Raw genomic sequence first — 22,998 nt, forward strand, 5'->3', positions numbered from 1 at the left:
TCGCACCCGGGCTCTCTTTCTCTCGCACCCGGGCTCTCTTTCTCTCGCACCCGGGCTCTCTTTCTCTCGCACCCGGGCTCTCTTTCTCTCACACTTGTGCTCTCACTCGTGCCTTCTTTCTCTCACACTCGTGCTCTCTTTCTCTCGCACCCGGGCTCTCTTTCTCTCACACCCGTGCTCTCTTTCTCTCGCACCCGGGCTCTCTTTCTCTCGCACCCGGGCTCTCTTTCTCTCGCACCCGTGCTCTCTTTCTCTCGCACCCGTGCTCTCTTTCTCTCGCACCCGTGCTCTCTTTCTCTCGCACCCGGGCTCTCTTTCTCTCGCACCCGTGCTCTCTTTCTCTCGCACCCGGGCTCTCCTTCTCTCGCACCCGGGCTCTCTTTCTCTCGCACCCGTGCTCTCTTTCTCTCGCACCCGGGCTCTCCTTCTCTCGCACCCGTGCTCTCTTTCTCTCGCACCCGTGCTCTCTTTCTCTCGCACCCGGGCTCTCCTTCTCTCGCACCCCGGCTCTCTTTCTCTCGCAACCGGGCTCTCTTGCTCTCGCGCTCTCTTGCTCTTTCACTCACTCACTCCTCCACTGTCCGCCAGGCCTCCACTACTAGTCGTTCAGTACCGATTTCTGAGTGCAGACCACATAGGAAGCTGTAGAGTGGCACCACAGCTGCGGTCAGTGCAGTCTGCCCTTCACTATAGACAAGTGCTGTGTCACTGTGCACAATGCCACCTGTAGCAACGAGGCAGGCAGGCCAACGGAATGACTTGGCCCAGTAATAGCAGTACAAGAGGAATACATGCTAGAGACAAGTGGTTCAATGGAATCAAGGAAAGAATGTTAGGATTGTAGAGGTTTAATTTCCTTTGAGGTTTCTCAATATATAAAGACCATTATCACCAATCTGTTTTCAGATATGATCTGAACATATTGTTGATGGTTTCAGAAGATATGAGTGTTCATCTAAGTAACACCTTGACATGAACTCAAACCCAAACAATGTGGAAACTGGTCTTTTTGAAAGCCGTCCAATTTGGCTTCATCGTCACTCATGTGGGTTGTTATCAGTGTGTGACAGGGCAATAATAGAAATCCAATCCTTCTGTCTCAAAAGACTGACAGAGGTTTTTAGGTGTGCTGACAGGGTGCCTGTCTGAAGGGGAATCGTCTCGTCAGACAGAGGGAATAGATTCCGCTTTGTCTAAGAGCTCTCAACTTGTCCTGATCTGACCTAAACTAGCCCACTCTAATGGCCAGACTGACGTAATCCCTCAAAAATCCCTTATACAGATCTCTCCCTCATCAGGTTATCAATGATTAAATATAATCAGAAGTTTAATCATTGATGATAACCTGATAAGGGTGAGTATTGTATTCGAGGGGTTCCATGAGGTCCATGAGCATTGTGAGGACATCTTGGAGACCTGGTAACCCTGTGGGTGCTGCACAGAGAGTGAGGGGTGAAGGACAGTTCTCTGACTGGATCTACTCTGCTGGGTGTCTATCCTAGCTGACTGTCTGAGGATGCAGAGAAGGGGACATCGTTATGGCTACAGCAGGCTGTGGTATGTACCAGAGCCCATGCACCGTGTGCCACAGATGTATACGGTGGCACCTGAGCATGGGTCTTTGGGGAAGGCACTGGATGACTGAAGTAGTTATTGTGTTTGAGGCACTTCCTGCACTACCATGATTGAGCGTTCACAAGGCAAGGGTGAGCTTGCGTTCTTGCATGCGGTTGTTACCTGCTGGCGTTGTGGTGGTGTTATGTCATCTCGTGCCCTGAGATGTAAAGGTCTTAGTAGTGTCACCTTTTTGAATTATGGTGTAGGGTATGGTGTTATTCATATTGTACTAGTTGAACAAGCAATCATTTCCTGCTCTTTTTCCATCTTCATCTTGTAGGCCTGGACTGAGAAGAGGGAGCTCCTTCACCTTCCTCACCCCTGGACCTCAATGGGACTTCAGTCTGGTGAGTACAGCCTCCATCCAGCTCTTGTTTTTGTGTTTCCCTGTTCCCTCACAGAACCTTGGCTCATTCCACTATCCTCCACATTTTATCCTGGCATTGTTTGGGACGATTATGGCTATCCGGCCTGTTTGTGCAAAACTGTCTGTTTTGGCTTCAAATCTGGCCTTGGTGTTTTTAAACCGACACAGAAGCAAATGGACCTGTTCATTCTCAAAGCTGTAAAGTTCCTCTGACTTGGACCACAGATACTGACTCTTTGCACTTAGGTTTAGGAAAAAGTCCTTTATTAGTAAGCGATAATGACAAATGACTGAATCACTTTGGTCTTAAGGTTTTGAGGGGAGGTTTGGACTGCATCTTGGATGCATCCGGCATCACTTGTGTATCGGTATTCAGAACATAGTCTATTGTAACCCAGTCTTCACCCATTACTCCATAGTGGATGATGGTGTCACTCAGGCTCCTGAGTGGCACAGCGGTCTAAGACACTGCATCTCAGTGCAAGAGGAGTCACTAGTTTATTCCCTGGTTCGAATCCAGGCTGTATCACATCCGGCCATGATTGGAGTCCCATAGGGCGGTGCACAATTGGCACAGCGACGTCCAGGTTTGGCCAATGTAGGCTGTCATTATGAATAAGAATTTGTTTTTAACTAACGTGCCTAGTTTAAAAAATACACATTACTGCATTGTTCATGATAACCTTGATCCCCAAAATAAAGGCACACAAACTAAACCTTGAATCGCTCATGCAACTCGCAATCACCTCTGAGTGAGAGGTGACGTAAGCATTCTGCAGGTCCATCTGATCCTCCATTCAGGAACTTTTTAATTGCATGACTCCCTCACAGCTGATTCCAGGCACAGGACATACTACCCAGTGAACAAACAAAACAAATCTTCCTGTTTCTATTTCCCCTTCAACATAATGGAATCAACATACCTCCTGTTCCTCTCAGATTTGCCGGCCTACTGTTTACAGTAAAACCTAGACCTCAATGTGATCAGTGATTGGAAACAGAGTTGAGAGGAGAGATTAGAGAAAGGAACGGAAAGACAAGGCCTGGAGCATTCCAGGGTTTATGAGTGAACCCCAGCTGAAACCCTATCTATCACTCATCTGAGCCGGGGAGAGGGGGAGATGAAAAGAAGGGACGAGGGAGGGGTAGAGGAGAGGAGGCCAGCGGCTCTTCATCTCGTGCCAAACGTTGCCTTTGATTCCACTAATTTACTTTAACTGGCATGCTTACCTCAACCACTAAAAGCATATAGCGCGTGTTGCCTAGGCCCCCCCCCACCCCCCATGACTCCACTATTATCTCAACTTTTATAAATCTACCCAAAGAGAGAGAAATGTAGACAAACGGTGGGCTCCTTTCTTCTCCTTTGTCTCCCATCCCCTCTTATCTCTACCTTGAAACTTGAATAAGGTCAGGAGGATCCTGTGCTTTGATGTGAGAATGTAGGGGACTTTCTGGAGGCTGGGGCAGGCATAGTACAGTTTAGGTAGGGGGGGGGGGGCTGTAGTGTTTCATATTATCTCAGACTACATTAGCAAGGCCTCAGGGCAGTTCTGTAATGTTGAGAATGTCATTTAGGTTTCCAGTTCTGTGCAAAGCCCAACTGCTGTTGTGTGAATGTAGGCAGGTAATTAGTAGGGGAGCTGGCAGCTTTTCTGTCTCTCCCAGCGACGTGTTCAGACAGACAGAATGTCAGTCAGCATCGCTTTCCATGCAAACGTTCCTACTTCAAACGTGTGTGTGTGTGTGTGTGTGTGTGTGTGTGTGTGTGTGTGTGTGTGTGTGTGTGTGTGTGTGTGTGTGTGTGTGTGTGTGTGTGTGTGTGTGTGTGTGTGTGTGTGTGTGTGTGTGTGTGTGTGTGTGTGTGTGTGTGTGTGTGTGTGTGTGTGTGTGTGTGCCTAGAAATTGAGATTGTATTTTGATGTGCCTATGTGTGTGTCCCTGTGTGTAAGATCAAGCACCCTAATTCAATGATATCAACATAAACCTACCCAGCACATACCAAAAGACTGAGGTTGGGTACTAAGTATGACCACTGTTTATCATCGTCTCTGTTCTAGAATCTCTTGAGTCCATGGCATTCTTTAACACAGTGTCGACCCCACTGCCCCCACCTTTTTCTATGCCTACCTACCTCATACTTTGTTTTGTGCCGGTAATTACATAGGGCCAGCCAGGTTGTGTATTCTGGCAGCTGACCAGGTCATGGTTTTATTGTGCCATTTTCACGTGACACACACAAACAGGCCAGCACAATAATAGGCCAGTGTTACTTGTGAGAGAACTCCACTGTTGCCTCACTCCCAACCCCCACTCTGTCCTTTCTACACCTCTCCCCATCCTCCCTCTACCACTCCCTCCTTCTCTCACTGTTTCCCTCTCTCTGTGCAATCAATGTTTCTCACCTATCATTCTATCAAGCAGAACATACTTAACAAATATCACCAAGTTCTTTATCTAATCCCACCTGACATTAATGCCCTTTTTTCTCAGGCCGAAGATGGGCTTGTTTAAAAGGTTAGTTTAGCCTAGCCCATAATGTTATGGTAATGTAAAATTGTATCATTTGCATGGGCAGCAGCAGCAGTCAACAGAGACTCTGCCCTCACACAAGCCTTGTTGTCTGGGGGAGGCTCTGAAGAGGAGACCCCTCTAGCCCAGACTTGCATGGCATATGCAGTAGTTTGTTAGCTTCATGAACTGAGGAGCTTCCACATTATGCCTCTAGTCCAGTGTAAACATTCCATCTAACCTGGCACACCCTTTTTGATGATTTCATCAAAAACTGACCAGAAACACATTGTTATTTAATAGCTAGCCTAGCACTATGCAGTTAAGCCCTCTGATGATAAACTCTTTAATGCCTTGTTATTTTCTCTGATCAATCACTTGAATTCCTTTTTGAATGGGGATCAGCTTAATGATTAGTCGTTCAGTCACTAGCTGATTAAAGACACTAGTCTAAAGCTATTGGCTAATGAGCCTTTTTTTTTATAGCTAGTTGATGAATGGCTACACTGTAGCCTTTTGATCAGATTGCCAGTTTCAGCCTCTCCTTTTACCGTCAGCTCTACTATAAACAAGAGTTTAATTGATTGATCCCACTTCCCTCATTAGCTTCAGAAAAGGTCCTAACTGCCTCAATTAGCCTACCTTTAAAAAAACTGACTGAGTGTGGAACTACTGTATTCAACAGCTGTAGCATTAAATGAGAATATCTTGATAAGGAGCTGTACTGTAGTATTGAGTAACTTTCTGTTAGCCAAAGCACTGTTCACTCCCCTTAGTAGGCTAGCTAATCATCTAGCCTTGTTCTCTCATCTGGGGCATTGCATATGGAGGCCCCTTGTGTCCCCTTGTAATTTATGAACCATGCAAATTCACATTTTCTCACCTTGTATGATCAGATATTGCACAAGGAGTTGTCTTTATATTGCACAAGGAGTTGTCTTTATATTGCACAAGGAGTCATCTTTATATTGCACAAGGAGTCGTCTTTATATTGCACAAGGAGTCGTCTTTATATTGCACAAGGAGTGGTCTTTATATTGCACAAGGAGTGGTCTTTATATTGCACAAGGAGTGGTCTTTATATTGCACAAGGAGTGGTCTTTATATTGCACAAGGAGTGGTCTTTATATTGCACAAGGAGTTGTCTTTATATTGCACAAGGAGTTGTCTTTATATTGCACAAGGAGTTTTCTTTATATTACACAAGGAGTTGTCTTTATATTGCACAAGGAGTCGTCTTTATATTGCACAAGGAGTTGTCTTTATATTGCACAAGGAGTTGTCTTTATATTGCACAAGGAGTTGTCTTTATATTGCACAAGGAGTTGTCTTTATATTGCACAAGGAGTTGTCTTTATATTGCACAAGGAGTTGTCTTTATATTGCACAAGGAGTCGTCTTTATATTGCACAAGGAGTTGTCTTTATATTGCACAAGGAGTTGTCTTTATATTACACAAGGAGTTGTCTTTATATTACACAAGGAGTTGTCTTTATATTGCACAAGGAGTTGTCTTTATATTGCACAAGGAGTTGTCTTTATATTACACAAGGAGTTGTCTTTATATTGCACAAGGAGTTGTCTTTATATTGCACAAGGAGTTGTCTTTATATTACACAAGGAGTTGTCTTTATATTGCACAAGGAGTTGTCTTTATATTACACAAGGAGTTGTCTTTACTGTGGAAAGCTGACAGGTTTGTGGAAGAAATGCCCATTTACCTCCTTCAAAACAAACTATTCATAACAAACAACTACCTCAACATACTGTCTCACTCTGCACACCCGTGGTCCCGTCTCGACTTCCTGAATGCCCTGTGATGGCCCTCTACTCCCTCTGTGGTTAATGTGCCCTAATGACAGCGCCCTAAGAGCCCCGGCAGTCAGGCGACGCCAGCGCTCCTCCAGCGCTCCTCCAGCCTTTACAACCCTAGTCGCATACACACAAACTCCGGGCCAGACCTCATCTCACCTGCCAGCTGGTCTTTTCCCCAGGTGTTCAAGTGCTCTTGTGCTTCATTAACCCTTTCCTGTTCCCAATGGAACCTGCAGGGGTGAACATTGTCCCTGGGGCAATAGTGGCAGTTCTTCACTTCACTGGGGTTATTCTCAAACCTATGAGACCAGGATAGGACAGGGTAATGGGGCAGAGGGGTGGCGGTTGTCTATTCAAGTCTAACTATTTCTAACATCAGAGAACAGCAGGAGTCCAGACTAGATGTAGTTGTTTTGTGTGAATTGGAGAGACTCATGAGTGTGTGTAGCTATCTGTCTAAAGAGTATTTGTGTGTGTGAGGTTTATCTGTCTAAATTTGAAAAATAACAATCTAATTTCCATCTGTCCACAGAAGCGGAAGTGCAGAGAGAAGGATGAGTCTGATGCAGTCAGCCTGTGCAGCTTTGACTTCAAGGTAAAATACACAATAAATCGGCCCATAACACTGATCTGAGTTCACAATATAGATGCCCTGAATCAGCATTACTGATCCGAGATCCGTTTGTCAAAGTGATGCACACAGTTCTGTAAACTGTTGTTGTCCCCAAGAGTTGCTGACATTCATGAATGTACGGGAAATTCCATTCCAGACTTAGAATGTTATTGCAATGGATCATTTGGTACCAACATGGAGGACAGTTTCCTGACCTCTGTATATCTTTGGCTGAGGTCTGAAGAAGCTAGGTCTATAGCCTATCCAAAGTCTAGCCCTCTCCTGTTTGTTTGTGATACTTGAGCATATCACTGAAAACCATCCAGATAAGGACCATGTTTGTTTATAGCAACCACCACAACATTCATCAACTTATGTTTGGGGAATTCCATCACCAAATCTACTGTAGTTACTAAGATTATTATTTCTAGTAAATTGACAATCAGGGCTCGTTGGTTGGAAAAGGTCCTCCTAATGGGTCTATAATGTTGTCTGGGTGTTTGACTCATACTCAGGCCTGTCACCAGTATTCCAACTTGGGATGATTTTCTCAATAATCCCCCTTTGGTAATGCTCTCTGCTTCCACAGAGGTTTCATTATCACACTCAATCTGGAGGCGAAAGAAACGCACACCTGGTGAGGTGAGGTGCTGGCTAGTGGAGTAGAACACCTGGTGAGGTGAGGTGCTGGCTAGTGGAGTAGAACACCTGGTGAGGTGAGGTGCTGGCTAGCGGAGTAGAACACCTGGTGAGGTGCTGGCTAGCGGAGTAGAACACCTGGTGAGGTGAGGTGCTGGCTAGTGGAGTAGAACACCTGGTGAGGTGAGGTGCTGGCTAGTGGAGTAGAACACCTGGTGAGGTGAGGTGCTGGCTAGCGGAGTAGAACACCTGGTGAGGTGCTGGCTAGCGGAGTAGAACACCTGGTGAGGTGAGGTGCTGGCTAGTGGAGTAGAACACCTGGTGAGGTGAGGTGCTGGCTAGCGGAGTAGAACACCTGGTGAGGTGAGGTGCTGGCTAGTGGAGTAGAACACCTGGTGAGGTGAGGTGCTGGCTAGTGGAGTAGAACACCTGGTGAGGTGAGGTGCTGGCTAGCGGAGTAGAACACCTGGTGAGGTGCTGGCTAGCGGAGTAGAACACCTGGTGAGGTGAGGTGCTGGCTAGTGGAGTAGAACACCTGGTGAGGTGAGGTGCTGGCTAGCGGAGTAGAACACCTGGTGAGGTGCTGGCTAGCGGAGTAGAACACCTGGTGAGGTGCTGGCTAGCGGAGTAGAACACCTTGTGAAGTGAGGTGCTGGCTTGCGGAGTAGAACACCTTGTGAAGTGAGGTGCTGGCTAGCGGAGTAGAACACCTGGTGAGGTGAGGTGATGGCTAGCGGAGTAGAACACCTGGTGAGGTGAGGTGCTGGCTAGCGGAGTAGAACACCTGGTGAGGTGAGGTGCTGGCTAGCGGAGTAGAACACCTGGTGAGGTGAGGTGCTGGCTAGCGGAGTAGAACACCTGGTGAGGTGAGGTGCTGGCTAGCGGAGTAGAACACCTGGTGAGGTGAGGTGCTGGCTAGCGGAGTAGAACACCTGGTGAGGTGAGGTGCTGGCTAGCGGAGTAGAACACCTGGTGAGGTGAGGTGCTGGCTAGCGGAGTAGAACACCTGGTGAGGTGAGGTGCTGGCTAGCGGAGTAGAACACCTGGTGAGGTGAGGTGCTGGCTAGCGGAGTAGAACACCTGGTGAGGTGAGGTGATGGCTAGCGGAGTAGAACACCTGGTGAGGTGAGGTGATGGCTAGCGGAGTAGAACACCTGGTGAGGTGAGGTGCTGGCTAGCGGAGTAGGACACCTGGTGAGGTAAGGTGCTGGCTAGCGGAGTAGAACACCTGGTGAGGTGAGGTGCTGGCTAGCGGAGTAGAACACCTGGTGAGGTGAGGTGCTGGCTAGCGGAGTAGAACACCTGGTGAGGTGAGGTGCTGGCTGGTGGAGTAGAACACCTGGTAAAGGAAAGCCGCAAATCAAATGCAAATTTATTTATATAGCCCTTCGTACATCAGCTGATATCTCAAAGTGCTGTACAGAAACCCAGCCTAAAACCCCAAACAGCAAGCAATGCAGGTGTATAAGCACGGTGGCTAGGAAAAACTCCCTAGAAAGGCCAAAACCTAGGAAGAAACCTAGAGAGGAACCAGGCTATGTGGGGTAGCCAGTCCTCTTCTGGCTGTGCCGGTTGGAGATTATAACAGAGCATGGCCAAGATGTTCAAATGTTCATAAATGACCAGCATGGTCGAATAATAGTAAGGCAGAACAGTTGAAACTGGAGCAGCAGCACGGCCAGGTGGACTGGGGACAGCAAGGAGTCATCAGGTCAGGTAGTCCTGGGGCATGGTCCTAGGGCCCAGGTCCTCTGAGAGAGAGAGAAAGAAAGAGAGAAGGAGAGAATTAGAGAACGCACACTTGGATTCACACAGGACACCGTATAGGACAGGAGAAATACTCCAGATATAACAAACTGACCCTAGCCCCCCGACACAAACTACTGCAGCATAAATACTGGAGGCTGAGACAGGAGGGGTCAGGACACACTGTGGCCCCATCCGAGGACACTCCCGGACAGGGACAAACAGGAAGGATATAACCCCACCCACTTTGCCAAAGCACAGCCCCCACACCACTTGAGGGATATCTTCAACCACCAGCTTACCATCATGAGACAAGGCCGAGTATAGCCCACAAAGATCTCCGCCACGGCACAACCCAAGGGGGGGCGCCAACCCAGACAGGATGACCACATCAGTGAATCAACCCACTCAGGTGACGCAACCCTTCCAGGGACGGCATGAGAGAGCTCCAGTAAGCCAGTGACTCAGCCCCTGTAATAGGGTTAGAGGCAGAGAATCCCAGTGGAAAGAGAGGGAACCGGCCAGGCAGAGACAGCAAGGGCGGTTCGTTGCTCCAGAGCCTTTCCGTTCACCTAGGAGCTAGGAGCACAGTCTAGGAGCTCAGATGCAATAATTGAATAACCTAATAACTAATGTTTGGACAAACGAGATATAATTATCACACTCAAAACATAACAAGCACTTTTCTGAGTAATCAGACGATTAATAGTACCCTGTTAAATTTCTCACAAACCACTATGACAGGCCACATTTCTAGTGAATGCTTACTTTTGATGACTACATGGAGGACATTAGTCTGTTTCTACCCAGCGGAGCCTAATCTTGTTTTTTTGATCGCTTCATATTTCTTCAGTAAAATGCTTGGGTCTGAAATGACTCGAAAGCTGAGGGTGGTCTGATGAGACTGTTGATAGTCGTGCATTAAAGAGATTTGCCCATCACAATTTATAAACAACCCTACATCATTATGCTCAATCAGATTTGAGCCATTTTACTGGTAGTCTCTATATACAAAGACTTGTTATTGTCCTGTAGCATTGGGTGTTTTTGAGGTGGTTTATAGGCTGGTCTATGTATTGGTCTATACCAGGGAACTCTGTCGGGGTCTCGACTTTCTACAGTTAAAATACTAGAATACACAAGGTGCAATTTCAAAATGTGGTTGTGTATCAGCAGTTTCTCTTATGTCAATCACTGATAGTCAGTCAATTAGCTCATGTCGGCTAATCGTTTTTTAGATTAGCGGTCAGCTATCTAAACTTGTTATCATTGAGGAATTACGACCAGGGGGCCCCCGTTGATTTTGTTAGTCAGTCTCACTCGGTTATGATTTTAAAAAATGCTAACATTTCTGTCCACACTGTGGCAAAATGAATAGAATTGCATAAAATGACACTGAACAAAAATATAAACGTAAAGTGTAGGTCCCATGTTTAATGAGCTGAAATAAAATACCCCAGAAATGTTCCATACTCACAAAAGCGCATTTCTCTCAAATTTTGCACTCAAGTTTGTTTACATCCCTCTTAGTGAACATTTCTCCTTTGCCAAGATAATCCATCCACCTGACAGGTGTGGCACATGAAGAAGCTGATTAAACAGCATGATATTACACAGGTGCACCTTGTGCTGGAGGTTTTGTGTCACAACATAATGCCACAGATGGCTCAAGTTTTGAGGGAGTGTGCAATTGGCATGCTGACTGCAGGAATGTCCACCAGAGCTGTTGCCAGTGAATTGAATGTTAATTTCTTTACCCTAAACTGACTCCAATGTCATTTTAGATAATTTGGCAGTAAGTCCAACCGGCCTCACAACCGCAGACCACAATCTATGGCGTTGTGTGTGGGGGCAAGCGGGTGGCATCAACGTTGTGAACAGAGTGCCCCATGGTGCAGATTATGCCATGCCTTGTCTCTGTTGTTGCTTCATTCATTCCATGATCCGTGCCTGAGCTTCCAACACTTTCATGGTTGAACTGATTTCAGTCACCTGAAATCAGTGACTGGTCTAATGATCCCATCACAAGGTATTATGACGGGATGGGCTATAGTGAAATGGAAGTGTGGATACAGACGAAATCCTGTCTGTCATTCTGTGGTATTAAAGTTTTATTTTTCCACTGTGTTATTGGTGATTGGTCAACAAGGAGTTGGCAGAATGACCACTACATGATCAGAATTATGGTAACACAAGGTACATCTATGCTTCAGTAGAGGGCGCCATGCTGCGTACTGACATCTAGCAGCCAGATTCACTGAGAAATTGGACGTCCATCCATGTCCCGAGGGACGTCTGGAGATTCCTTCAGAATCCTGCTAGGGCATTGTGGACGGAGATGGTGAATGAGCGTTAGCCACCCAGTGCTAAACAGTCGTTTTACATGTATTTGTTTTAACCCTATCCTTAACCTTGTTAGTTCTAGATCTGTCATTTTCATTGAAAGCAAATCTAAGAAGTAGTAGTTCTGTCATATGCTCTATTTCTATGCTTCCTGTTCTTACGTTTTGTTTTTGTACACCAACTTCAAACAGATGAAAATACAATATTTTCGGTTATTGAAAATATATTTCACAGCGGTTTAAATGGTACAATGATTCTCTATACTATACGGTTAAAGGCGAAATATGCAGAAATCGCTCCACCATTTCCTGGTTTCTAAAATTCAAATAGTTAGTTTAATTTCAGTTTACGCTAAATTGCTTGTTTTGTCACTGAAATTAGGCCATCTATTCGAATTTTAGCAACCAGCAAATGTCGGCGCGATTTCTGCACATTGCACCTTTTAACTGTTGAGTTGTTTTTGTTCCAATACTCTACTCAGCAAACTGGATGCAGTTTATCACAGTGCCATCCGTTTTGTCACTAAAGCACCTTATACCACCCACCACTGCGACCTGTATGCTCTAGTCGGCTGGCCCTCGCTACATATTCGTCGCCAGACCCACTGGCTCCAGGTCATCTACAAGTCCATGTTAGGTAAAGCTCCGCCTTATCTCAGTTCACTGGTCACGATGGCAACACCCATCCGTAGCACGCGCTCCTGCAGGTGTATCTCACTGATCATCCCTAAAGCCAACGCCTCATTTGGCCGCCTTTTGTTCCAGTACTCTGCTGCCTGTGACTGGAACGAATTGCAAAAATCGCTGAAGTTGGACACTTTTATCTCCCTCACCAACTTCAAACATCAGCTATCTGAGCAGCTAACCGATCGCTGCAGCTGTACATAGTCTATCGGTAAATAGCCCACCCAATTTACCTACCTCATCCCCATACTGTTTTTATTTATTTACTTTTCTGCTCTTTTGCACACCAATATCTCTACCTGTACATGACCATCTGATCATTTATCACTCTAGTGTTAATCTGCAAAATTGTAATTATTCGCCTACCTTCTCATGCCTTTTGCACACTCTCTTTTTTTCTACTGTGTTATTGACTTGTTAATTGTTTACTCCATGTGTAATTCTGTGTTGTCTGTTCACACTGCTATGCTTTATCTTGACCAGGTCGCAGTTGTAAATGAGAACTTGTTCTCAACTAGCCTACCTGGTTAAATAAAGGTGAAATAAAATAAAAAATCCCAGTCCTTAACTCTTAACTTAACCATTCAGAATGAGAGACAGCAGTGGTGCAACCCCAGATGCAGATGCTGCAGTAGGAGCAACTCTTGGTGTCCAAAAAACGTAGACATTTTACGTTTGGCGCCACTTCTAAATTTTACATTTGGAGAAACATTTGCAGTGCAGTGATTAAAGCAAAGGTTAAAGGCTCTTGTAGTGTATGACTAACTGAGGTCAAACCACTCACTGACTCAAACTAAACACGATCAAAACAAGATTCGGCTCCGCTGGGGAAGAACGGAATAATTACAATAAACTTGCCAAGTGATATTTCATAAATTTTAAGTTGGGCAAGAATGGAGAGAGGAATGATTCACTGAACCACTCCTCTGTCATAAAGTATGTGTTTACTAGAAATGTGGCCTGTCGTAATGTAGAGGTTTGTGACATTGAACAGGGTACTATTATTCATCTGATTAGAAAAATCTGCCGTTGTGTCCTTGATCAAGGCACTTAACCCTAATTGCTGCTGTAAGTCTCTCTGGATAAGAGCGTCTGCTAAATGACTCAAATGTCAAATGAACTCATTCGGCTGCTAGGTGAACAGTCTACTCTGGCGAATGGTCCTCGTTTCATGAAGTTAGATCAAAGCTGAATCAATGTCTGCATCCAAGATCAGATGGTCATGATGGTATTCTACATAACTGAGTATTATAGTGTATTATAGTTTTCCTGTAAAACAAACACCACCTCAATCAGGGTGATTGTGGCATGCTACAGTTTGATAACCCATCTACACTAAAATCTGCCCACTGTCCATAATTCTAAACCACACTGTAGGCTACTTCAGAACAACGCTGTATAACTCCAGAAGAGCTAAATGTATCTCCTCGTGAAACTGATTGAGATCCAATAGTTGGCATGCAGACGCTGCATGGATGTTTCACCGGTAAAACTTGAAGAATTATTATTCCCGAGTGAAAGTGAGAAATGTGCAGGGAGGGTACCACAAAAATGTGTGCGTAAATCCCCCCCACATGCGCAGAACGTGATTTGGAGGGCGGTTACCTACAGATTCGCAGTCTCGGCCTGTTCACAAACTTGTTGTACCAGACCAGATCCCCTCCCCCGCACACCTCCCCAAATCCACCTTCAACCCCCCCATGCTGTCTTGCTCTTTGGCCCAGGTGGAGGGGGTTGAGGCAGCTTAACAACCTACGAACAATAGGCTACTTCCATAGTTCTCTGCCCCCCCCTCAACCCTCCAGGTTTGACCTCCATGCTTGCCCGGAGAGCCAAAATGTTGCCACAATAAAAACAGGGCAGGGGGGTTGAGTAGCTGACTAGAAGGTGTTTGCTGTAAATGCTAAACACTTGTATCGCCAGTCCTGGCTGGAATCAGGGTTCCTTGAAAAACCTGAAGCCACAAGTTGTAACTTTCCAAGCTTCTTTCACCACCCATTTTTTTCTCTTCTGCATGTTTGCTTGGTGGGTTAGCTAGATTGTGTGTGTGTGCTCTCATGACAAACCTGTGGTTCTTGGTTACCTCCACACTGTTTGGTAGCAACCCATAGAAGCCCTGGTTGTGTGCACTGAGTAAAACTCACTTAAGTAAACTATTGGGTAACCAGGGGATGTTTGTCTGGTGTGAATTATAGCGCTGGTATTGTGTTTAATGGCTGCTCTGTGATGGTTTTAGTGGGACACTGCTGGATAAGAAGCCCTGTCCTCATCTCCCCTCCAATAGCTGCCGAAGATACCTTTTTTAAAGGTTGATTGGCAGTAAGACAGAGGAATGAGGGAGGAATGGAGACCACAGGAAATTGGGGATCAGGTACAGGTGGAAAGTGAATGGGAAGAATCGAGCGAGAACAACGGAGGCAAATTCCAAATAGAGAGAAATGGGGCAATACAGGAGTTGGTGTATCAGAAACTAAACTGTTTTTGTTTTTCTCTTTCTCTTGGCCCACTCAATCTGGCAGTGCCTGGGCTTGATATGATCACACTGAAGCTGTGATTCATTATAGTATATGAACACCCGTAGACCTATTCTCTTCCTGCCTGCTCAATTAAGGACTCACCGACCAAATGTATATAGGGAGGAATAATCTACTAATATTAGATTCATTCCAGACCATATCTGCCATTTGTTGTACCTGAACTCCTGCACCAAACTCCCACCACCAGGGGGCAATGGAAAGTGTTGGCTGTTATGTTTTCTCCAGAACTCTAATAAACACTAGCCTTTTCCTGTACTGCTGGTGTGGAGGGCATGTTCAGTTTAGTCCGAACTGTAAGCCCCAGGGCTCTGTTTGTTCCTGGCAGGGAGGTACCATGGTGGAATAGAGGGTAACGCTATGGTTGAGGTGACTCACTCCTGCCTGCCTCTCTGTGTGTGTGGGGCGAGGGGGGATAGTAAAGTGTGTGAGAGGGTAGTATTAAGTAAGTAAGTGTGTGTGAATACACGGTTGTTTGTCAGACCTTTCCTACAGCTGCCTGGGTGTTTGGGCCCAGCAAGTTGAGCTATTTTGTGTTTGGTTGTGTTCACAGCCCACCCACGGGTGATGGACCAGACAGAGGGGTGACTCAGCCTCAGGTCTCCCCACACGGAGTGACTAACACTGAGATGCACCGTGTTGTCTTCCCTGTGTCTGGATGATTGCACGATAAAGACTCTTTTCACAGACACAGGTTTTAATTTTCTCCACTGAAAGTGTACACTGGGGCAGTGGTGTGTTTTATAGTCTATCTCCTCCAGACTGTCTGTTTCCTGGTTCATATTCCAGCAAACAGACATTTTGTAAATATTATTATTCAGTCTTCCCTGAATAATCATTCACACCATCCTCCCTTCTGGCAAACTGCTCTCCCTTTTTCACAAGTAATCTAATCATCCCCCAAATCAACATGTAGTCAGACTTTCCCCCTGGGCTGTTAATTAGCATTTGATTCCTTGCCTGGAGCTGTGAATCCTAGCCACTTCTTAGTTCAGTTTGTGGAGTGGACTCTGCTTGTGGAGTGATGTATGCCAGACTGTCAGAGCCCTGTTTGGTCTGTATAACACAATCAATTTTACCTGTAAACAGACAGTCCTGACGAACACATTCTCAACCATGGTGCCAGTCCTCATGTAGTTTAGCAACAATGATCCATCTGTGTTTTCTCAATTCTGTCACCACACACACACACACACACACACACACACACACACACACACACACACACACACACACACACACACACACACACACACACACACACACACACACACACACACGCTTAGTTGCATATGTCCTGTTTCACACCTTAGTATTGACACAGGAGGGTGAATTCGAGCCTTCACATTGGTCTAATTTGTTTGCTCAACACACACGCAAGCACACACAGACTGTGGCTAAATGACTAGCAAGGCTTTACATCCCTTCCACCACATTGCACCTCAGCACATTATCCAGTCCATCACACAGTCAACACCTTGGAATCTGCAGTCCATTTGCACAGCAGTTATGAGTATGTAGCAACGTGTGTAGGGTTTAGTGGCTTGGCACAGGTGTTTTCACATCTCTAATCATGTCTCGGTTCACTTTTATTCAGATGGAGCATGAACGTGTCTGGCTGTGACATGAGTTTGTGCAGGAAAAGGGACGCAAGCTTGTCTTTTACTTTAAAACTCTGCTACAGAATGACCTGAGTTTAGTTTCTCACTTCTATGTACTGTTAAACTGGGTGCAGATGAAATGCACCCCCCTCCCCCGCCCTTTATCTACATTCAGAGTCTGATGAACTTGTGGATACCATTTGTATGTCTCTGTGTGCAGTTTGAAGGAAGTTGCTAATTAGTGTTAGCGCAAGGGAAGTCTATAATATCTACTAGCATTCTGGGTAATAACAAACTAAACACCCCTAATTTAAATCCACCCCACCCCCACACACAACACTTCTGCCCTCAATACACAGGGTCTTGTGAGTGTGTGTGTGATATAATAAGGAGGTGAATGAGTGCGTCCCTCTTATTGATATTCTAATTGATCTTCCCCTTCCCCTGCTGATCAGAGCCTGGTAACAGCTCTCTGCCATTAGCTAAAGCAGACAGCGAACACTGGTGCACTTTACACCTTTCACACCAGAAAGCCAGGGGACAAAGAAGTGCTCCATAATTACTCACTCAATGAGGTGTGTTATTGATTACATGATAGTTCATTACTTATAGGTTGTGTTTGAACTAGATTCTATAGGTGGAAATGTACAACTGCTGTTTTCAAGGAATTTACATGATTAATTATCTGAAGTAGAATTCCTCTTAGCCTACTTTTTTACATGATTCATCAGTAAGAGCTCGGAAGGCATTTCTCTATTTTGTTTAGTTTAAAAACGCGAAGCAGGTTTCTCTCTGAGTTAGGGATGCTCAATGAATCTAATTTGGATCGAAATTGCAATATTGTTAGAGGCTGCATTTTTAAACATGTTTTTAAATTATTTTTATGCCATGATTATAATATTCAAATGTAATAAGGGTCTCCAGGGAAACTCTGATCAACACTTTGGGTTCCTTCCCTTTCACAACGTCTACTGTACCTGTCTTTTTCAGTAGTTGTCATGACAAACAACACCAACCATAGAATTGGAGTACTCATTTTATTTCTATGATTCTTAGTGTAAAATCGCAATCATAATATTGGGTTCAAAAATTGCGATTTAGATTATTTTCCCATATTGTGCAGTCCTAAATTGTTGGACGGTAACTTGTTCTCTGATGCGAGAGCAACAGATCTCTTATCAGATCTGTGACTGAATCAGCAACTAGCCCTGTTCTCTCTGCTATCTTCACTGAACACTGTATCTTAGCAGGGTATGTTTGTGTGTGTTTAGTCTCTGGCAGATTACTGCCTTGTTCAAACCAGAACTCTTAGAGATCATTGTTCTGTAATACTGTCTGCACATGATGCATACCTTTTCCATGCACTTTAACAACAGACCTACACGGAATTCTCCCAGCACTTTTTGGTTTTAATGTGTGTGTGTGTGTGTGTGTCACCAAGAAAAAGCAAACGGGCAGCTTCGCCTGTATAGCCCTTCACAGTTCCAAGAAGAGTCTGATTCCTCCAACAGTAACCCCCGTAAATGGTGGGAGGGGTTTGGAGAGCTTGGTCCTCCCTTTACCAAGGAGTATTTAAACCTCCCCCTCCCTAACTCCACCTCAGACCAAAGTTTAGAAAGAGAGAGCGGTAGTGTGTGGAGTGGAGTTGTTCTACTCTCACAAAGATATTTTGAAGAAGAGAAAGAAAAAAAACCTATTTCATATGGATTAATGAAGACTAACTGGATATAGCAGAAACCTTGTTGGATTTTTTTACTCAACGCTATGGTGGCTTACGATGAACTGGGTAGCTTGGTGCCTATCAAACGGACTCTACAAGCTATAGACTGTCAGAACCGAGGCAACAAAGACTCAGAGGTGAGATACTGGGAGAATAAATTATTGATCTAGTATGTTCTTTCTGCTGGCTTTGTCATTTGGTATCAGTTGGATAGGAACTTGTTCTCTGCTGCGATAGCCACTGATCTCTTATCAGATCTGAGTGAATCAGCACCTTGCCCTGTTCTCTGCTATCAAATTGTATTTGTCACATGCTCCGTAAACAACAGCTTTGTCACAAGCGTATTTGTCACATAATTCGTATCTCACCTGAACACTGCACCTTACTTATTAGTAAGGTATGTGTGTGTGTGTGTGTGTGTGTAGTCTCTGGCAGAACCTTGAGCAGGCAGGAACCATATTTGTTCTATGATACTATCACACTGAAGATTGCTCAACAGGTTGAAGTTGAGGTCATAAAACTATCCATCCCTTTAGCTTTGCTGGCTTTTGTGTGAATCTATCTGTCCAGACAGGTAATGTATCCTATATCCCTGGGGTTTGATTAGTACCTCATCAGCACTGTAACAGCAGGGGACAAATAGCCATATAGAGATCAGCACCATGTTTTCAACTTCTCACCAAATGTTTCATTGCAATAACATTCTAACTTGGAAGGTATGTGGTTTGAAGTTGGAATTTAATGCCAACATTATTGCACATTTAAATGTTCCAGTTGGGATTCCCCCAGCCCCATTTCTCCGAGCCCTGGGGGAGTGAGTGCAGTGAAGCGGCTCTCAGGTGTGAGTGCTCACACAGAAGGCTGAGAGCATTCCTCACACACAATTAAAGGGAGGGGGGTAGAACCCAGGTGTGCCTCTTCTTCTCTGACTTACACAGAGCCACTGGTCAGCAGAAGCCTTTCTTACTCACTTCTCTAGTCTCCTCCCTTCCCCCATTCAAGGTTTTTGTGGTTATATTTCGGAAGGGGTTTCAGGGGGAAGCCAGCGGCTACATTGTCGGTAAATCAGAAAGAAGAAGTTGAGTTCTTCAATGAAGTGAGTAGTCATGTTTGGAAACCTAAGTTTGGAAACCTAAGTCACCCCACAGTTACACTTTGATGAGCTTGGAGTCCAGGGTAAACCATGGCGTTCCACTCCCTCAGAGCCCTGCTATCAGCTATGCTGTAATGAGAGAGAGAGAAAGATTCAGCAGGGAGGGACAGCCAAACCAGCAGCGATTAACACATGTGGGGTTACATCAAAGGGAGGCCAGGGGCACAGGAAGGGGCTATTGGGGGGGGCTGGCTGAAAAAGTGGATGCATTTAGTTGATGAGCCTTTGGCTTTCTGGTTGGAGATAACGAAGTAGAAGGATAATTGTGGAGAGGAGGAAGGGAGGGGCATTGTTATTAAAAGGGGCCAATTTAGGACATTAGGGAAGATTTGAGTGAGTGCCCATGGTCCCTCAATCTCTGTGTGTGTGGGGGGATTGTTCCAAAGACTGTACAGAACGATACAGTCCAGCAGCACAAACCCCGGATATATCTGGCTTCCTGAAGGGAGCGAGACCGAACAGTATTCCAGGGAGTTCCCTGTAGTCAAACTGCCTGGACCAGGACTAGTTTCTATCAGTCTGCAGTTGTCTCTCCAGCTGATAGTAACACTGGGTGGGCGTACAAAGAACAGCACTAGTGGCCTTTGTTATTCCAGGGCCAGTCCCCAAATGACAGGAAAGGCACAATGGGCAACACACGTTTCCAAAGTTTACATTGGAAGACCCCATGATTTCCAAAGCAAATTCCCCCTCTTTTTCCATTGTCCAATGGGGTTTACAGCAGAACTAGTTGGTCACAGTGTGGCTGTTATGGTCCTCTCTCCACTCAGTAACGAGGCCCATTAAAATACATTCCTAGAGAGGTTTAAATCAGGCCTGTGTTTTAGGATTGGGATTCCTTTCTGACCGCACCACTGTCAGAGCAGTTCGGATGTGGTCAGTGCTGGTCCTCTCGGTTTATTGTCTCTGGGGTACAGTGGTTTAGATAAGTTCCTGGACTGTCTGGCGGTCCTGGTCAAAGACCCCGACCACATTTGGACCATGACCCTAGCTGGCTGCAGCCACAGTGGCTTTCACACCAGACTCTGGGGTGGATCTGTTCTGCAGCTGTGGTCTGCTTCTGGGGCCAGGAGGAGCCTGAATGGCTCTCTGTTCCCCCAGTTTTGCTGAGCCAAGGCAAAACCCCATTCATCCTGAGTCAGGAGAAGGCTGGTCAGAGAGTTTAAGAGCTTGGGGGTTCCAATAGAGCATGCAGCATAGATTTCATAAGACTGATTTTTTTTTCTTTCTTTCCTAAACATGTCTAAGAGCATTATATTTAGGGTTGTTTTTGAATAGGTCTCTCTCACAGTTTATGAATTCATTACCTCAGATCTGCAGTGCTTTGATATGTGTGTTGCTGTTTGCAGCAGGCCAGTGCATTGGCAGGAGAGTGTTGCGCTCAGTACAGGGGAGTGAAGCGGGATTACATGGTGTGATGCTTCTCTCACGCGACAAGGGCTCCAGGGCCTGTTCCGACTCGCACCCACAAACCCCACACCACCCCCTGTGACTCCTAAAAAAGACTGAGACTTCCAGTATTCTAGTGCCTGTTTAGGACGAGGCCTGTGAGTTCCTCTCTATCTCTCACTGGTGGTCTTTCGTCTAGAGTCTCACATCAGTTTTACTCTGGCTGTCCAAACACAGCACCGTCCTGTCTCGTACCTCACTGAACTCTGGGAGATGGGAGTTAAATGATGAGGCCTTTTGTCGTCCTATGTTTGAGTGACTGAACAGTCCCAGGCTCACGGTCAGTTTGCTGTAGTTAAGCCATAATGCTGAGTAGGTGTGTGTGTGTGTGTGTGTGTGTGTGTGTGTGTGTGTGTGTGTGTGTGTGTGTGTGTGTGTGTGTGTGTGTGTGTGTGTGTGTGTGTGTGTGTGTGTGTGTGTGTGTGTGTGTTGGACAGCTGAGAGCAGGGGTCCCATGCATTCCTGGCATGCCTCCAGGCCCCTTCTCTGGTCGGCGCCTCTGGGCTGCAGTCTGAAAGGGGGTCTTTGTGCTCCCCCAGCCTGCCCTGGGTTCCTCAGTCCTCACATGATGGAGGCAACAGCTGCTGGGGCTGCTGCTTCCTCCTGCCCGCTGTCTCTATGGCCTGACCCCAGCTCCAAACCCCTCCTCCCTTTTGGAGGGAGTGTCATCAATAGGGATTCATGGCTGGCATCATCAGGGCCATGTCATATCAGTAATGGGGAAGCTTCTAGCTGTTTCCTGTTGAGGCTTCTGCTAAAGGAGTTGACGTTCTGATGGTTGAGGTTTATGATAAAGGAAGTTGAGAATATGAGGCCTAATCTGTGTTTCCCCCCTCTCTCTCTTCTCTCCAGGAACCCAGCAACAAGCGTGTCCGTCCTCTCGGCAGAGTGACCTCGCTGGCTAACTTCATCTCCCCCGTGAGGAATGGGGCCGTCCGGCGCTTCGGCCAGACCATCCAGTCCATATCCTTCCGGGGCGATGGCAATGGTGGCAAGACGCCGGGCGTGCCCCAGAAGCCATGCAGTAAGGCGGCGGCGCCCACGCCGCCCAAGAGACGCAACAGCACGCTGTGGTCGGAGACCTTAGACGTCCACCAGAAGGGCACCTTCTCCACCAAGGAGATCAAGAGACAGGAGGTGAGAGTCAACACCGTCACCTTAGACTTCTCAAATCTCTTTTCACACAAATCCCAATATAGAAAGAATGGGAACTCAGCTGCAACCATAGATGGTGTGATTAGATTAGAACGGTGTGAGGTGAGAGACTGAACCACATACCTGATGTCTAGTTCGGCTGGCCCTGCTAAAGCGCTCCAGATGACTGAGTGCGCTCCAGGTCACAAAGCCAGACGTCACTGTATTCAGCCTAGCCCGGGACAGAGTTATTAAAGCCAGACGCCACTGTATTCAGCCGAGCCCGGGACAGAGTTATTAAAGCCAGACGCCACTGTATTCAGCCTAGCCCGGGACAGAGTTATTAAAGCCAGACGCCACTGTATTCAGCCTAGCCCGGGACAGAGTTATTAAAGCCAGACGCCACTGTATTCAGCCTAGCCCGGGACAGAGTTATTAAAGCCAGACGCCACTGTATTCAGCCTAGCCCGGGACAGAGTTATTAAAGCCAGACTCCACTGTATTCAGCCTAGCCCGGGACAGAGTTATTAAAGCCAGACGCCACTGTATTCAGCCTAGCCCGGGACAGAGTTATTAAAGCCAGACGCCACTGTATTCAGCCTAGCCCGGGACAGAGTTATTAAAGCCAGACGCCACTGTATTCAGCCTAGCCCGGGACAGAGTTATTAAAGCCAGACGCCACTGTATTCAGCCTAGCCCGGGACAGAGTTATTAAAGCCAGACGCCACTGTATTCAGCCTAGCCCGGGACAGAGTTATTAAAGCCAGACGCCACTGTATTCAGCCTAGCCCGGGACAGAGTTATTAAAGCCAGACGCCACTGTATTCAGCCTAGCCGGGACAGAGTTATTAAAGCCAGACGCCACTGTATTCAGCCTAGCCCGGGACAGAGTTATTAAAGCCAGACGCCACTGTATTCAGCCTAGCCCGGGACAGAGTTATTAAAGCCAGACGCCACTGTATTCAGCCTAGCCCGGGACAGAGTTATTAAAGCCAGACGCCACTGTATTCAGCCTAGCCCGGGACAGAGTTATTAAAGCCAGACGCCACTGTATTCAGCCTAGCCCGGGACAG

General features: G+C 46.3%; 1 protein-coding gene across 3 annotated transcripts in view; it reads left to right on the top strand.

The window, feature by feature from the left end:
- The window catches only part of LOC118366296 (neuroepithelial cell-transforming gene 1 protein-like), a 37,999-nt gene that overhangs the window by 10,933 nt on the left and 4,068 nt on the right, over positions 1–22,998 (top strand). The window contains exons 1-4 of one of the 3 annotated variants that reach the window (XM_035748854.2): positions 1,502–1,557; positions 1,898–1,964; positions 6,843–6,905; positions 21,644–21,928. In XM_035748854.2, coding sequence (XP_035604747.2) covers positions 1,517–1,557; positions 1,898–1,964; positions 6,843–6,905; positions 21,644–21,928 — 456 coding nt within the window. In that variant the 5' untranslated portion in view covers positions 1,502–1,516. Of the gene's footprint in view, positions 1–1,501; positions 1,558–1,897; positions 1,965–6,842; positions 6,906–18,058; positions 18,327–21,643; positions 21,929–22,998 lie in introns of those variants that run through there. The other 2 variants (XM_035748853.2, XM_035748855.2) reach the window with 2 other exon arrangements.

This window comes from Oncorhynchus keta, chromosome 33, assembly GCF_023373465.1.
Source record: "Oncorhynchus keta strain PuntledgeMale-10-30-2019 chromosome 33, Oket_V2, whole genome shotgun sequence".
Taxonomy (NCBI): domain Eukaryota; kingdom Metazoa; phylum Chordata; class Actinopteri; order Salmoniformes; family Salmonidae; genus Oncorhynchus; species Oncorhynchus keta.